The 18,489-nt window shown below is 47.4% G+C and overlaps 1 protein-coding gene across 1 annotated transcript in view; it reads left to right on the top strand.

Annotated features, from left to right (window-relative positions):
• Positions 1–18,489, top strand: part of TRHDE (thyrotropin releasing hormone degrading enzyme) — a 418,324-nt gene that overhangs the window by 25,258 nt on the left and 374,577 nt on the right. The window contains exon 6 of the mRNA XM_029079309.2: positions 9,778–10,051. Within this exon, the coding sequence (XP_028935142.2) occupies positions 9,778–10,051 (274 nt within the window). The remainder of the gene's footprint in view (positions 1–9,777; positions 10,052–18,489) is intronic.

Raw genomic sequence — 18,489 nt, forward strand, 5'->3', positions numbered from 1 at the left:
CACTACCCCGCTTAGTCTCTTTTTTTAAAAAAACAACAAACCTATTATAATGATGCCCTAGAAAACCACTTGAATGATTCTAATGCTATGATGAGCAAGAATTTACCTTCTCTCTTTTGATAAGAGCAACCGAAATAATTGAATAGGCGAAGCGGGAAGCAATTATGCACATCGAGTTCTGTTTTTAAAACACATTTATCCACATATGGATCACTTCCTACATACATATTGTTAGCATTACTGCATTATGTTTTTGGTTTACTAGACAGTTATTTTCCAAAATAGAACACACTCTTGTTTATGGTTACTAGCGCTCAGCAGAAGGGCTTCTTCACAGAAATGGCAACCGGGTTTAATGATTCACTGAGGTTCATAAAAATGCACCAGCTAAACCATGGGCCTTCTTCATTTAAAACGTGTCCCCACAGAGTGACGGTAGGCCTTGTGAAATGACACCCCGATCTCTTGAAGGGAATACCGGCAAGTATTCCCATTACCTAGTCGCGCGGATGGCCGTCCAGTCCGGCAACCGTAAACACCTCAAAAAATGGATTTCTTTTCATTTAGGTGAGCCAGGGATACTTCTTTGAAACTCCTCTTTGGCCCTTCTGGCACTTTTATGCCTGGTTAAGAATAATCACGCTGCCTGCCGGGTTGCAATTTCCGTAAGAGAACTTTTGACATCGTTTCTCACTTATTCCCGGATGTTGGCGATACATAGAGCTGGCCAGACCCACACAGTTTCCAACGTTTCCCGCCTCCTGGGAGGTCTTTCTGCTTTTGGTCAAAGACATGCAACCACCCGCTAATCACGTCTGCCTGGGATTCCAGAGTAAGAGCCACGAGTCCATTCTGCATATCGTATTAATGGCATCTTGCCGATATCTGTTTTGGCACTGTGATTATTTTTATCTTTTTGAAAAGACAAATGAAAGCGATAAAGGAAAAGTGATCCAGCATAACCTATTATAACTTATTGGTGATATCCAACCGACAGGAATGCGTTATTTCTACCGAATGCCATCGTAATGGCTTCTCCCCAACGAGTTTGCCTACTGAACTTCTGCATAAGTGAGAAGAAATCAATTCCACGTATCCTCTGGAGACTGAAGATAGCTTCCGTGCGCCTCGACTCCACCAAAACATCAAAATAGACACGGTGTTTAGGAAACTAAAGAATTCTTTGCTGGAGAGAAGATCATTAGAATGCCTTAAAACTGTCCCCCGTCTTCGGGGAACGTTGGAATGACAGCATCAGAGTGTCATTCCTGGATGCAAAACATCCTGAGAGCCATAGAGGGATTCGTTACAGGATACGAATGGGACAGGGTGAGATTAGTGAGGACAAGAAGAGGAAAGTGGTCATTAAAAAGATCCCCCCGTTTGTATATTCTGAGGCCTTCTTTATTTCACATTCACATTCTTTGCTAGAATGTCTGTTTATCCGCTTAAATATTATTCTCTTAGATTCTTGAGGGTGAACAGAGAGTTTGCATTTTACCAAATCAAATCCGTCCCAGTGCGATGCATGACTCTTCAGAAATCAGCACTGAATAAAAGTACAAAGACAGGGCTGAGTCATAGTTCTTCTCTGCCTAGTTGTTTTGGATTTCCCGAATAGCAAAATTTATATTCTCCTGTAATATTTTTCAGGCACCAGATCATGAAATGAGCATTTCCTCATTGAGGCCCCGTGACGATATTTATAGAACTTTTTGTCTGTGGAGCCGCTGCAATACCACTGTGTGTGAACTAATTGAAATTTTTAATTGAAAAGAAAATGATCAGTTTTTGCTTTGCTAGCAGATTAAGGAAATGCACTAAAGAAGGATTGAAAAGCAAAGCAAATAGAATTGATCATCCCTTCCTCGTGTCGATGTATCTGGGTTTATTAATTACTCATTTAATTAGGATGCAAGAATTTATGAACTCCTGGCTGATGACTTTCGTGAGGTCAAAAATCCTTTCATTTTTTTTCCCCCTAATAACATCTAGACAGAGTTAGGGGTCCCAGGCTCCCAAAATACAACAAAAAAATAATCCTCTGAGGTAATTTCATTACAGAGCACCGTATGCGAAGCGGAAATCTAAATATGCGTCTGCTGGATTTTAAATAATCAGTCATATAGGATGGGGAAATGAAGGCAGAATTGTGCACACCAACATGATGTTCTCCTCTCATTCGCAAGGTGTTACTTACTCCAAGCTAGAATACTTCCCCATTCCCATCGCCCTGCTATTCCCCACCTCCTCCCCCCCGCCTCAGTTTCTACAACTGGTCCGAAGGAAGGATCGCTGACAGAGAGCCAGCAAGCCAGACGTCGATTGCACACTCAGGAATGGCTTCTCGTGAAACTACTTATTTCCGCATCTCTGGACGTGCCCCTCCACCCAGGCCTTCGTTGAGGGATGGGAGATTCTCCTTAAGCAACAGAGCCTTCTGTCCCGGATGTGAGGTTTGGATGCAACTCTCCGTCCCCTCTCAGAGCTGAGAGCCCAAGGTGACTTCCTTCAACGAGACGTGATGGCAGAATCTGTTCGCAACGACAATCCTTACTTTTTGGGCAGAAGCAGCCGAGACCAACCCCGCGCTTTTCTTCAAGGTGCAGACGACAGCAAAAGCGGTCATATTTGCAATCGGAACGGCCGGTCGGTATTTAGAACATTCTTTGCTTCTGCACTAAAAGGGAGGTGGCGACGGGAAGAAGGGATGCGCGACTTTTCTTTGCTTTGTATGTTTCAGGATTGGCTGAGAGCTCTTGATTCCCACCCGGGCAGCTGGATTTAGGGGCTGAGTTCTTGCACTCTTCAGCAGGCCCTCTGATCCTCTGGGTGTCTACCCAAATTACGGTTGCTGTCAAGAGGCCCCGGTGGGTCTGGTCTGTATCCTTTACCCCACTGCCAGCCTTGCCTCCCGGTATTGGTCCTGGATGAGATCAGAGAAACATTCACCGACCAGGACGAGAAAAATCCCCCTTTAGCCTCTCTTCCTAAATATTCCAGGACCCTCCCCAAATGATCGGAGCCCGCTTCCCGTGGTTAAGGTTGGTTTACCCACACAGGCTGACTGTTTCTGACTGGAGACCCCCTCAGTCTGGGAGGTGACCACCCCCAAGTGCTCCAAGACTATCTCACCCTCTGCTTGGGGATTGTGCCCGATCATCAACAAACTACCTCGAATTCCGGCCACAAACTTTCCCAGATCCGTTGAGGACCGGGCTGGCTGAGTGGAAACCCTTCCCGATTGGTAGGGGGGTGTCTCTAATCGATTGGCGTCTTCCTGCCATCGGAGAACTCTCGATCGGTCTCTGTCAACCGTGATTCATCGGGGTAGTCATCACTGGTTAGTCAGGGTATGATTAATGAGACCTGGGTGGAAAACCTGTGATCTGATCCATAAATTGGATGAGGACGATGGCTCCAGCGTTTCTTGGGCAGACTCTGGGGCCGTTCTAACAGTCGGCAGCTCCGCGGATGCGCTCCGTTTCTGCTCGGCCCCCTTGCCTCTGAACGTTCATTTGATGCTGAACGTTAGCTCTGACCTGAATAGATTTGAGTCAAGAAGGCCGTTTCTAGTGACAAAAACAATCTTCCCAAATGACACTGGTCCTCTACAGAAGTAGATGATAAGAAAATCAATGCTATTTATTGAGCCCTTATTGCATATAGACTATGGACTACATCAGAAAGAGGTTGTAAGGGGGATAGAAAAGCCAGGTCCTGTCTCCCGAGAACTTTTAACATCACTGCACAGACGGTGTGAAACACAGACGGGCTGTCCAAAATGATATAGAGCACAAATGCTGGATATCTAGAAACATAAGGCCAACATCGATCAGTAGAGCCATCAGTGGTGGTTTTTGAGTGTTTCATGTATGCAGAGCACTCTGCTGAGAGTTCAGTGGGAGCGTGGGAGAGTACGGTACGATAGAGTTGGCGGACGTGACTCCCGCCCTCAAGGAATTTAGAGTGGAGTGTGTCAGGGGGAGCCAGGGGCAAGCCTTCAAAGAAATTACAGATAGGTGAAGCAGCCGAGTCAAAGTATATGCACACGAGAGTTGTGTCCATCAGTACATCGAGTTATTATTAGGCCTTTTTCAGAAGCATAAGCCAAAAGCTAAGGGGTTTCTTGACGGGCGGGGTCAGATGGACCCAACAAAGACAGGCTTCGAGGAAGAGTGGCAAGTTTAGTGCCTTCCAAATGTCGGAGGGATCTGGCTCGGCCCAGAGAAGAGAGGCCGAAATCCAGTTGGGGATTAATGGTGTGGGCAGGTGAAATGCAGGCAAAACTGTGGGAAAGAGGAAACGGTTTGCTTGACTGGAGAAGGAGGCAGGGACGGTGGGCTTTGGGGATTTGACACCATTTAGGTTGACTGGACGGTTGATGGAGAGCATCCAGGTCCCCGGGTAGGAATCGTAATGTGATTTGCAAGGCAGTTGAGGGCAAGGTTGGAGTCCATACTTTGACAGCCTCGAGCAAACTGGTATTTCACCTGGGTCCAAGGATGGTTGTGGGGGTGGTGGAATAAAAAATGGAATAACTCGGAGGTAGAAAGTGCCCCTATTTTCACTTCCTCCCCCTCATTCTTCTTCCATCCCCGCTTTTTACTTTCTCTCCCCGATTCTTCTTCCCTTCTGCCCAGCCTGGAGTTAGAAACGCCTACTTGTCTGAGATCAGCAAATACCCCCAGTGCTGGGGGGGAAATGGGAGTTAAGGGCAAGGGATCATCTCAGGGTTTCCAAGTGTTCTGTCACTGGTGGGGAAGAGAGGAGATCAGGGAAAGATAGTCCCTTCGAACCAGCAGATTTAGGCTATGGCCCGCTAGGCCTGCCCCTACGCCAGCTCTGATTGACGGTCGTTGTTGGTTATTGAGAGGGAGCGTGTCCCAGTCGGGATGGCCCTCTAGAGGAACGATTCTAGCCAGCGGGTGGAGGGCTGGAGTGGGAGGAGTGGAGTGGACTGGGAATGGGAGCTAGTCAGAAAGCAGCCATCCAGCACAGAGGTAGGTTAGGCGAGCACAGATGCATCTGATAGACCCTACTGAGGAAGAGCTTGAAGGCTACGGGGTTAGATGGGGTAGGAGGATGTGAAGGGAAGGGTGTGCCTCATTTACAGCCTTGAGAATCAGGAGAGTTGTAGCCATCTGCCGTGGGAAGGGAATTGAGAGAGGCTGAGGTTGTACTGGGACATCCCGCTTTGAGACGTGTTTATCCCAAGATGGTGGAGGGACTTCCGTCTGGAGAAGAGAAAAATCTGAGACCAGGGATAGAGGTGAGTGCTGAGGGTTGGAACTGTAGATTTGTGAGTTGCCAGAATACCCCCCAAAATCAAAACCCTGTGAGCAGATGAGAGTTACAGCGTCTCGAGGACATCAGCATTAATCGGGGCGAGAAAGAGAAAGAGCGGAGAGACTTTGTCGAGGGCAGGGAACCGGCCTACCAAACCTGTTCCATTATACTCTCCCAGACATCTAGTACAGTGCTTTGCACACAGTAAGGGCTCAGTAAATGCCATCGACTGATCGATTGACACTGCAGGCAGGTAGCGGGACCCGCAAAGATATTTTATTCCAAAATCAAAGAATATCTGTAAGCGACTGACTTGTCCGTAATTGCCAGGGTGAGCCTAAAGCAGCTCACCCAACTGGAGAGGTCCCGAAGGAAGAAAAATCAGCAACTAGGGTCTATCAGATGAATCTCTGCTTATCTTTTCCACCACCACTTCGTGCAACGGAGGTTACCTTTCTTTCCCCATAGCCATTCCGTCGAGGAAAGATTCCTTTCTTCCAGGACCCGATTGCTGCCAAATCCTGCCTCAGTCAGAAACCTCAAAGGCGAGACGGCTCTGACTCGTACTCCGGGCATGGGTCGTTGATCTTTCTGATGGACATGCCTTGATTTATTGATATTATTATCCTTCTGTGGTTAGGGGCCTTCTGCATTATCTTGTTCCCAACTTGATGGTACTGGCTCGCCCCATTCCCACACTGTAAAGTTCAACATCCTCTTCCATCAAGAGGTCAGCTCGTCCCGACCTCAGGGCAGAAGTGCGGAATCAGTCAGTGGCTTGGATGCTTCACCGGCTGCCGGGTTGCTACTTCTTTGTTCCTGTCACATCGGGTTGATTTATTTCCATTACTTTCTCTCTGAGGATGGGGTTGATGCCAACGCCATCTCCTGCAGCTTCCTTACCGCCCGGATATTTCTCATCATCACAGCTTTTCAATGTTAGGTCTGCTTTCGGGAACTCTCATTTGAGCTCGGAATATGCTAGTTTGGCTTATCTGTACTTGCGTACGTTCTTCAGTCAAGGGCCGGTTAAATTAGAGCCGTTCCCTCCACTCGTTACATCAGAGAAAATTCTCAGGAGTGTCAGTGTTTTGAGGGTTACGAGTTTCGGGCTGTAAATTGGCCTCTTTGAATATAAAGGGCTGCTGTAGAAATACTACAAATTGATATTAATTTAATGAGTGAATAGACACAATTTGTAGGATCTATGATTACAGTTCCTGTTCTCCCCTGGGTAGAGGCACAAAACTTCACAGGCGTTTCCCCTCTGAGAGAATCCTAGCTGGGGAAACTTACCTTGTTGGCTGAGCTGGGTGCAGGGCTGTTAAATAATAATAATAATGATAATAATAATGATGATGTTGGTGTTTGTTAAGTGCTTACTATGTGCCAAGCACTGGGGTAGATACAGGGTATTCAGGATGTCCCACTTGAGAGTCACAGTCTTCGTCCCCATTTTACAGATGAGGTCACTGAGGCCCAGAGAGGTTAAGTGACTTGCCCCAAGTCACCCAGCTGACAGGTGGCGGAGTTGGGATTTAGACCCCGGGCTCTTTCCACCAAGCCACGCTGCTCCTCTAAACACTGTCCTCTCACAACATCCACTCCCATTCACTGTGGCCTAGGCATCAGGGGGTGTTCCTGCTAGCAGACCCTGACCAGAATCCTGAAATAGCTCTGCTGCTGCCGGCAGTCATCAGAGAATCCACTTGGTTTCTTTAGTTGCCTCACCTCCTTCACACTCATCTCCCGGCTCCTAGGGAGAGGGATCGTGAGGACCGTCACCGGCATCGCACGGCAGGGGAGGAAGGTGGGACGAGTATAGAAGAAAAGGCAGAGGAGGTTGATTTGGGATTCAGAGGGGGTTCTGGGGTGGGATGAGGACATGATTTAAATGTGGGCAGGGTGAGTCGGGAAGGGGAAGGGGGGAAGAGGGAGGAGTCGGGGAGAGTAACGGGAAAAAAACAGGCTCCGTATTCAACATCAGTTGGAAACCACAGAGAGAACGAGGCCCCCGAACTGCCAAGGCAGCGTGGCTCAGTGGAAAGAGCACGGGCTTGGGAATCAGAGGTCATAGGTTCAAATCCCGGATCTGCCACTTGGCAGCCGTGTGACTGTGGGCAAGTCACTTCACTTCTCAGTGCCTCAGTTCCCTCATCTGCAAAATGGGGATGAAGACTATGAGCCTCACGTGGGACGACCTGATTACCCTGTATCTACCCCAGTGCCTAGAACAGTGCTCTGCACATAGTAAGACTTTAATAAATACCAACATTATTATTATTATGTGGCACTATTTTGGGGTTGGACCGGAGGTGGGCCGAGAGTCCACCGACTGCTTTCCTCCAGTGGCGATCGATCCATTTGTCTGTGTGGCTCTGTGACGAACCTGTCCTGCCCTGTCGAGGGCGTGTCCTTGGTGGTCCTCGAGGTGGTGGCTGGGGGAGGGAGCTGGACTGCTTGCCAACCGTATGACTTAGGGCAAGTCACTTCACTTCTCTGTGCCTCAGTGACCTCATCTGTAAAATGGGGATTAAAACTGTGAGCCCCACATAGGGCAATCTGATCACCTTGAATCCCCCAGTGCTTAGAACAGGGTTTTAACACATAGTCAGCGCTTAACAGACACACCGTTATTATTATTATTATCAACTGCAGAGCTCCTGGGTGGCCCAGGCCCAATTCCATGAGGCTCTCTGTCGATCCTGGAGTACCTGGTCAGGGAGCTTGTCCTCCTCCCCCAGTGAGTCTGATTGGGGCAGACCAGCTGCTGTCTTGAGAAGCAGCGTGGCTCAGTGGAAAGAGCCTGGGCTTGAGAGTCAGGTCATGGGTTCTAATCCCGGATCTGCCGCTTGCCAGCTGTGTGACTTTGGGCAAGTCACTTAACTTCTCTGTGCCTCAGTTACCTCATCTGTAAAATGGGGAAGAAGACTGTGAGCCTCATGTGGGACAACCTGATTACCCTCTATTTACCCCAGCGCTTAGAACAGTGCTCTGCACCTAGTATGCGCTTAACAAATACCAACATTTTGAGCCCTGAATGAAGGCACCAGGGAGCTTATCCTGAACCACTCGAGCCTCCCAAGGGCGATTCCCAAGTAGCCCGGTGATTCGGCATCGACACCTGCTGAGGTCACTACTTCAGTGGAGAATCAGGCACTGACAGGGTTTGGAGACATACAGGAGTCTCAGGCTCAACCCAATTTGCAGATATTTCACTCCAAACCATTCCCTCATATACCTCTCTGACAGGCACTGTGTATTTCTTCGTCAATCACCGTCATCAGTGATACTTACCGATCACTTACCGTACACAGAGCACTGTAAATAAAACCCGAAAATTCAAAAATAACAGTACTGTGGTAAGGGGAAGCACCAAAGAAGAAAGCTGATAATCGCTGAAGTTCTAATTATAGGTTTTGGGGGCCCTACCAAAAGCCCACAGTCTTGCTAGATAAATGACCGCGTAACCCCATGACTTCCTGACTTTGGCATCCAAGCAAAATGAGAGACGTTAAGAGTAAACGGCGAAGAACGACTTAGAATAGAAATACGATTTATGAAATGTAGTCAAAGAAGGACGCGGCTCAGCCCTTTCAAACCAAAATGTATGCTTTCTTAAGAAAGTTAAATTTCAGTCGAGTGAAATTAGCATCTGTTTTCACGCTTGGCTGCACGGATATCCGATTAGTCTCAGGTGTCTAAATGTTCCAGAGTAGAATTCCCATTTTTAAAGGACATCTTCGATAAAGAAAGTTGGAGTTTTCCTTCTCGGCGACATGTCTGTAAAACCTTTACCGAGTCCACTTTCCTTGAGAGAGATGGAAAATATTCCATCCCAACTACATGAATCGTCGTTACTCCTCCAGAGACGCAGTGCTTCTCACTGAGTTCCATATTCATAACGCTCATGTGATGCAGTGTGCCTCAAAGACTTACAAGCATTTAATACACACATAATCAGGAGGGGAAAGCCAAGACCTCCGGGGCACTCAAAGTGAATGTATGTTCATAGCATCCACAGAAAGCCTGAATATATAATTGGGAGCGGGGGCCACAGTGAATTTCTGGAGAGTCATTAAATCCTAGGTTTAACTGAAGACCTCGCTTTTTGTGTTTTATGTTTTAGCTCTCATATTGCTTGGTTTCTTTCGCTCGCTCAGTTGCCACATAGAAAACGAACCAGGGCAAGAGACGTTCGCATTTACCGGTACTGTACGATGTCAGTGATCCATTTCTAGTAGAGCGTGTTGTTTTCTCTTACAGGTGTTTGCTCCAAGGCAGAGAGTCCCTTGAAAACTTTGATTGTTTGAAAAATACATTTGATTTCAATCGCCCCTCTTGCCACCTCTTTGCTTCTTCCTGGTTCAGAGAAAAGTGGCTCCTTTGCAGTTCGGAAAAGCCCTTTGTTTTCGAAGGAGCAGCGTCTATTACGCCCACAGGTCAAGCTAGAAAAGTAACGGATCCTCTCTCTTCCTTGTGCTCCAGGTTCCTTGGTGTTACCCAGTTCTCTCCTACACACGCCAGAAAGGCCTTACCTTGCTTTGACGAGCCCATCTACAAAGCGACTTTCAAAATCAGCATCAAGCATCAAGCGACCTATCTATCTTTATCCAATATGCCAGTGGAAACGTCCGTCATAGAGGAAGACGGATGGGTTACGGATCACTTTTCTCAAACCCCGCTCATGTCCACATATTACTTAGCCTGGGCTGTGTGCAACTTCACGTTCCGAGAGACTACCACGAAGAGCGGAGTTATAGTAAGTAATTATCCATGTTGGCGGTTTCAGTTTAATTGTGTGTGTGTGTCGGGGGAGCGGGGGAGGGAAACAGACTCCCTCTCCGGAAAGTAACCGGTAGGTGTTCTACCCTAGAAATCCTAGAAATGCTAATGATTGTCCTGCTATTTCCCCTAGTCTTGGAACATGGCAGATATCCACCAAATTGAGTCTTTGATATTTCTGTCGGTTTTAGATGCCAGCACTTAGAGGAACAAAATGAAACAAAGTAAAATAGAAAAATGATCTCTGCTAATGGTCCACCTCAGAATTATCTTGCCATTTTTATTTCATCCCGTCTCTTTGCGGGGTTTTCCACACATTATCATGCACCGATTAGGGAGGATTGTGCTAGCGAATACCGATTTGCAATTTGGAATTATTTCTGATGATCGTCGATCCTTCCCCTGGGTTACGTCCTCACCGGACCTTGCTAGTGATGAAGCCCTGAGACCGGCCATGGCGCCCCACAGCTCTACGATTCTGACCGTTAACTCGGTTTGCTGCTGCCTATTAGCTTTTCCTTGGCAAGGACATTTTCTTAAAAGTGCAAATGCTTCCACCCAATTTTCCCGTTGCTAAAGGACCCAAGTATAAAACCAGAAATAACCCTGCTTTATGGTGGTGGTTACTTTTCAGTGGTTACTGAAGCGCTTGTGAATCATTTTGAAACAGCGGTTCAGCGAATTCTGGTTTTTCTATTTAAAATGCACAGCGCGGTATGTAAAGAAAAGATATTTCACACCTCTGACCAGTATTGACGAAGATCATTTAGACGGGAACCGTGATGTCTGATTAGATCCTCGACCGTTACAGGCCAAAAGTCATATCTATTTAGGACACGTTTTTGTTGCTATTTATTAGTTGTGGAAAGTATTTCACTGTCCTTCATTTCCAGTGGCGAGAGCTATCAGTGGGTGCGAGTGAGGCTGGGAGGACAAAAGAGACCGACACCCATTACGACAGTGTTTTCTCATGTGGATAGATGCCTGCCGTCTCTGAATTTGTCCAATTCAGGGTTCGTTTCTGTTTCTGACGGTCTCCCGGCATCCTGATCTTTGCTGAATGTCTGCTCCAGGAGAGCAACCCCTCTCCCAGTGGTTACCTGTCAGTTGAGTCTGTTGCCGTGGTGATCCCCCAACGGTCCACTGTCACGTCACACATTGTTTGAGACTCTGAATCTGAATCGTTTATTCTGCCCTCTGGGCATATGCGGGACCCTTTCAGTTCTCCATCCAACAACAGTTTGGGAATCTTGCTTTCGTCCATTCTCCTCACATGGCCCATCTGAGGAACTGGGTTGTAAGAATTGCTTTGAACATGTGGAGTTGGATGTAACCCGCTCACTTGGCTTTACTGTTAACCTTCTCTCTGTACCTCCATCTTCTCTATCTCCCCGCCGACCTCTCATCCGGGTCCTGCCTCTGGCCTGGAATGCCTTCCCTCTTCATATCTGACAGATAATTAATCTCCTGTGATTGACGACACATCTCCTCTAGGAGGCCGTCCCTGACTAAGCCCTCTTTTCCTTTCCTTCCCCTCCCTTTTACGCTGCCCTGATTTGCTCCCTTTGTACACCCCCCTCCCAGTCCCACAACACTGATGTACATATCTGTCATTTATTTATTTATGTTGACGTTAATCTCCCCCTTTAGACTGTAAGCTCATTGTGGGCAGGTAATTATCCCAGAGTGGCTCAATGGAAAGAGTCAGCGGTCATGGGTTTGAATCCCCGCTCTGCCACTTGGCAGCTGTGTGACTGTGGGCAAGTCACTTCACTTCTCTGGGCCTCAGTTACCTCATCTGTAAAATGGGGATGAAGACTGTGAGCCTCCCGTGGGACAATTTGACGACCCTGTATCTACCCCAGAGCCTAGAACAGTACTCTGCCCATAGTGGGTGCTTAACAAATACCAAGGTTATTATTATATTGTTAAATTGTACTCTCCCAAGTGCTTAGTACAGTTCACACACAGTCAGCACTCAATAAATATGACTGAATAAAGACTAGCCCATCACTCTGAGGTTTCAATTCTCCCGGCCCATCCCACCTCTTACTCGAAGGGAAGAGGGGGAATTTGAAGTCTTGTCATTCTTGCAGCTGCTAAGAGAGGCTGGAAGGAGCGAGCAGAGAAAATATTCTGTCAACAGACCCAAAGCCGTCGAAGCCAAAGCAAGTTAGCTCTAGTTTCACACTGACAAACATCCTATGGGCAGGGCCCCGCAAACAAAGCCCTCCAGGCCGCGAAACCAGGTGCCATTAATAAAAAAAACAGACCCTCAAAGTAGTTCTGAACTTTCTGGGTAACTCCTGAGCTTGATGTAGGAATATTTATAAGGTGACTTCAGCACACTGTTCTAAGAGCTGGGAAAAAGTACGTGGATGAAAACCGGACCCAGAATCAGAGAAAGGAAAGGGGGTTGACGACAGACACGTGAGGAAAGGTGAAACGTAAGAGCCCGTCCACGAGCAAGACGCTGTGGAGAGGAGAGCAGAGATAGTAATTATATTAACTGTGGTGTCAGTTGAGTCCTTCCAATGTGTCAGGCACTAAGCTCTGGGGTGGATACAAGGTAATTGGGTTGGACACAGTCCCCGTCCCACGTGAGGCTCACACTCTTTATCCCCATTTTACAGATGAAGTAACTGAGGCCCAGAGAAGAATAATTACGAAAACAATTACGGTACTTGCCAAGCACTGTTCTAAGCACTGGGGTAGATGCAAGTTAATCAGGACAGACACAGTTCCTGTCCTGATTAACTTGCATCTACCCCAGTGCTTAGAACAGTGCTTGGCAAGACACAGTTCCTGTCCCACATGGGGCTCCCACTCTTAAACCCCACTTTTGGGAAGTGGTAACTGAGGCCCCGAGGTGTGAAGTGACTTGCTCAAGGTCATACAGCAGAGAGGTGGCAGAGCCAGGATTAGAACCCAGGTCCTTCTGACTCCCAGATGTGTGCTTTACTGGAAAGAGCACAGGCTTTGGAGTCAGAGGTCATGGGTTCGAATCCCAGCTCTGCCACCTGTCAGCTGTGTGACTATGGACAAGTCACTTAACCTCTCTGTGCCTCAGTTACCACATCTATAAAATGGGGATTAAGACTGTGAGCCCCACGTGGGACAACCTGATTCCCCTGTGTCTACCCCAGCACTTAGAACAGTGGTCTGCATATAGTAAGCGCTTAACAAATCCCAACATTAATTTCAGGGTCCTCCCTTCTCAGAGTCAGACAGACAGTGTAGTCACAGACACATAAAAAGCCACTGAATTCCTTGACATTGGAAAAGTTGCCTCACACTGCTGGACTTTCCTTTTCCTTCCCGGTGTGGAGCAGGGGCTCAAGGGGCCCCGATGATATCGGGGTGGCCAGACTCTCATAGGACCCCCTAAAGACATTAGGACCTCTCCACAACCCTTAGGACAGCGTACCAAACTCACAGACCCCAGTCTTGTGTCCTTTCCACTAGGCCCCGCTGCGGTTCTGGCCCACTAGGAAGTGGAGAGTAGGGGTAAAATCCCCTTACTAGGATCATCATTGAAAAGGCCACTCCATATTGTTTTATTCCCCCTTCTGGATTTCCCACATTTAGCAGGGCTTCTATCCATGCAATGATAATAATCTCTTTCACCTGCTGCCCCACTTTGAGGGACGGAGAACTTTGAGTCAGAGACGGAAAACGAAGAAGCCAACCTTTCCAGAATGTGGATGGGTCATTTAGTGTTGATGGTCAGTGTGTATTTAGAGTTTTACAGAGCTCTCATTGCCGAGTCGGCCCTCTTCTCCCACCCATAAAGCAGAGGATGCTGACAGTGGTCCCCCTGTATGTGGAGCGCGTCCTGTGAATCTGCACATGAGAAGCTATTCAGTGTCTGGTGAAAACCCCATCTCTCCTATACTGAGGAGCCCAGGCTCCAATCCCATGGGACGAGGGGAGACTTTGGGCAGGTCCAGGAGGGAACTGGTGCATTTTCCCCATGGTTTTATCACCCTCTTCCCCTCTCTCGTCTCTTGCTGAGGGACTGCCAGAGGATGAGGGTGGTGGGGATGGAGGTGGAGGTGGAGAGGAATTGATGATAGTGAGAAAGGGGGTGGGATTGGCGGTGTGACTAAAGGCACAGGGTGAGGAGGAGGCCAACTGAGGCCTGGGGGGATGAGGGGCGTCATTGAGGTTGGTGGCAAGGAGCGAGTCTGGGGAAAGGGAGTTTCAGGGGCGCCGTGGTTTAGATCTCAATAATGTCTAAGGTACAATTGGTTCTCATTTTGGGTATGATTTGTTTGGAGTAGCGGTCTATAGGGGAGCTCTAAGAATATCTAATCCCATTTATTAGAAGCTAATTTGTCCTTCTAATTTTATAGTCCCCTATTTGTCCTCACAGATGATTTGTATTTTGGTGATGGTCTAGAGAAGGTCCTGGGTTCTAATCCCGGCTCCACCACCCATCCGCTGTGTGACCTTGGGCAAGTCACTTTGCTTCTCTGTGCCTCGGTTACCTCATCTGTAAAATGGGGATTGAGAGCGTGAGCCCCACGTGGGACAGGGACTGTGTCCAACCCGATTTGCTCGTATCCACCCAGCATTTAGTACAGGGCCCGACACACAGTAAGGGCTTAACAAACACCACAGTTATTTTTACCATTACTATTAGAAGCAGCACGGCCTAGTGGATAGAGCACGAGCCTGGGCATCAGTAGGACCTGGGTTCTAATCCCTGATCCTCCTCTTGTTTGCTGTGTGACCTTGAGCAAGTCACTTGACTTCTCTATGTCTCAGTTCCCGCATCTGTAAAATGGGGATGAAGACTGTGAGCCCCACGTGCTACAGGGACTGTGTCCAACCTAACAACCTTGTATCTACACCAGCTACTAGAATATAGTAAGTGCTTAATAAATACTGTTAAAAAACAAAGAAACGAAACCCCCCTACCAACTCCAAATGTGCCATGTCCTTTGACTTCCATATTCAAAATGAAAGGATGGAACCTATTGATAGAATATGGCCTCATGACCCATACTGGCCAGGATGGTTCCCGAATTATCAGACATTTCTGAAGTCCTGATAGAGGTAGGAGAAATATTCCTCAACTCCTCCCCAGACAAGGATTTCTGGGCGACATTGATGCGGTCCTCCCAGAACACGTCTTTTTGCTCGCTGTACTGGCTAGATCCCGGCTCTGCCACTTGTCAGCTGTGTGACTGTGGGCAAGTCATTTAACTTCTCTGTGCCTCAGTGACCTCATCTGTAAAATGGGGATTGACTGTGAGTCTCACATGGGCCAACCTGATGACCCTGTATCTACCCCAGCACTTAGAACAGTGCTCTGCACATAGTAAGCACTTAATAAATGCCAACATTATCATTATTATTAGATTGTGTCCGTTGAATTAGAAAACATTCTCCCGGCAACGTCAGCCTGTGTGGATATAGTGTGACCCAATGTGTGAGAGATGGTTGTGTGCAAACACATGGTCAGATCCTACAGGGTGAGTTTTCCTAAACTTAGAATTCTTTATAATAATCGTAATTATGGCATTTGTTAAGCGCTTAATATGGGCCAAGCACTGTTTTAAGCACTGGGGTAAATACAAGGTAATGAAGTTGCCCACCTGGGGCTCAGAGACTCAATACCTATTTTGCCGATGAGGTAACTGAGGCCCAGAGAAGTGAAGCACCTTGCCCAAGGTCACACAGCAGACATGTGGCGGAGCCGGGATAAGGACCCATGACCTTCTGACTCTCAGGACAGTGCTCTTCCACTAAGCCATGCAGTTTCTCCCATAATGACGGTATTTAGTAAGTGTTTTCTATGTGCTAAGCACTGGGGTAGATACAAGAAAATCAGGCTGGGCACAGTCCCTGTCCCAGCTGGGGCTCACAATCACAAGTGCCATTTTACAGATGAGGTCACTGAGGCCCAGAGTAGTCAAGTGACTTGCATAAGGTCACACAGCAGACGAATGGCGGAGCCGGGATTAGAACCCATGACCTCTGACTCCCAAGCCTGAGCTCTTGCCACCAGGTTCCTACCCACCTACTACAGGTGAACTGGGAATATTCTAAGAATGGGCTTGGAGCATTCTCAGGGCAATGCCCCCTTTCCCTCTGCTCCTCCCCCTTTCCCTTCCCCTCCCCTCAGCACTGTGCTCATTTGTCTATATTTTTATTACCCTATTTATTTTGTTAATGAGGTTTCCATCCCCTTGTTTCTATTTATCGTGTTTATGTTGTTTTGTTTTTGTCCATCTGTCTCCTCCGATTAGACTGGGAACCTGTCACTGGGCAGGGATTGTCTCTATCTGTTGCCTCCAAGTGCTTAGTACAGTGCTCTGCACATAGTAAGTGCTCAATAAATATTATTGAATGAATGAATGAATCCATCAGTTAATGAAACTACAATTACCAAGCCTGCATGCCGGTCATAATCTGCTTCCTTTTGTCTCCCTCCTTTCTCTTCCATCCCTCTGTTCTTTCTCAATCAGTCTATGGTATTGATCGAGGACTTCATGTGCACTGAGCACTCCTAAGCAGTTGGGAGAGTCCAGTGCCATATAGTGGGGTGACACTATCCCCGACCTCAGGAAAAATCGCTCATCTTATCCCTCCTGGACTCCTACATTGGCCTCCTTGCTAACTGCCTCTCCCCACTCCAGTCCGCTCGTTGCTCAGCTGCCCGGATCATTTGTCTCCAAAAACGTTCAGAACGTGTCACCCCACTCCTCAAAAAACTCCAGTAGTTGCTCATCCACCTCCTTGTCAAACAAAAATTCCTCACCACTGGCTTTAAAGGACTCCATCGCCTTGGCCGTCCTACCTCACATCGCTATTCTCCTTTTACAACACAGCCCTCACACTTCGCTCCTCCTAAACTTCTCACTGTGACTCGATCCCTCCTGCATTGCTGCCAACCGAGAAACAATTATACTTCCCTTCTTCAAAGTCTGATTGAAGGCCCATCTCCTCCAAGAGGCCTTCCCTGATTAAGCCCACCTCTCCTCCTCTCCCACTCCCTTCTACGTTACCCCGACTTGCTCCTTTTGTTCTTCCCCCTTCCAGCCCCACGACACTCATGTACCTATCTGTAATTTATTTATTTATATTAATGTCCGTCTTACCCCTTCTGGACTGTAAGCTCGTTGTGGGCAGGGAATGTGTCGGTTTGTTGTTGTACTGTACTCTCCCAAGTGTTTATACACTGCTCTGCACACGGTAAGTGCTCAATAAATGCGACTGAATGAATGAATGGAAGGACCTGTACAATCTAGCTAGGGAAGGCGGATGGTAAAATAAATTACAGATGGAGAAAGAGAATTTGTGGGGATATCACTCCTCCACATGCTTTCGGAGAGGACATCGCTGTTTGTAATATGGGAATTATGAACAGAATAGTGTGACAACACAAAATGGGAAATCAAAATGTTCTAGGGAAGTAGGTCCTGGTCCAGCCTGAGGATGAGTCCGCGAGGCAAATAAGCTAGGAAGCCTTGCTTTTCTCTAGCTAATTATTTGTTCTGACATGAGATTGTAGTTGGGGTAAGAAAAAGGTTACACTTTTTACACATAACTTTAAAAAGAGTCCCTCTCTTCAATTAAATCCTTTTCCTTCCCGTGATCTGAAAGATATGAGAGAAGTCAGAAGAATCCAGCTACGCTAGTTACCCCACGAGGTCCAAAGATGGTTACGAGATGTCTCCCAGATCCTGAAATACAGACCAAGAGTCAAAAACACTATTTTAGGAGACTGGTATATTTAGGTGGATGATGATTCACAACCACAAGCAAAAAACCACTATACTTTATGAATAATTATCATCATCGTCAAAATATTTGTTAAGCTCTCGCTTTGTGCCAAGCACTTTACAAAGTTACATTGAACTAGTTAATTGGATCAGGCACAGTCCCTGTCTCACGTGGGGCTCAAATTTTACAGATGAGGAAACTGAGGAACTAAGAAGTTAAGTAACTTGAGTAAGGTCCCACGGCAGGCAAGTGGCAGGCCCAGGATTAGAACCCAGGTCCTGTGACTCCCAGGCCCATGCTCTTTCCACTAGGCCACCGTTCTTCTTCTTTGGCATCAAGCCCATAGGACTTTTCCCGAAGAGACTCTGTGAAATCCTTAAGGATAAATAGCTGATCCCCTTTCATTATTAAAAAAAAGCGGGACCTTCTTATTAAGCTGATATTGGATGTGGAAATCGATCACAGGGCTGTGAACTTGAAACTTTTCCATTTCCTCGTCGGGGCCAGATGGCTAGAGGGGAAAAGCAAGGCCTGGGCGGTACTCAATTAGGTCTTTGCGAGGAGAACTTGGGAGAGTCTGAGAGAACTTGGGAGAGTCTGAGACCAATTCTCGTCCATATGTTCTGATCAAATGGCACCAAAAACCATTTGTCGTGCCATGTTGCTGCGATTGAGTAATGA

Source organism: Ornithorhynchus anatinus, chromosome 14 (assembly GCF_004115215.2).
Source record: "Ornithorhynchus anatinus isolate Pmale09 chromosome 14, mOrnAna1.pri.v4, whole genome shotgun sequence".
In the NCBI taxonomy this organism is placed as follows: Eukaryota; Metazoa; Chordata; class Mammalia; order Monotremata; family Ornithorhynchidae; genus Ornithorhynchus; species Ornithorhynchus anatinus.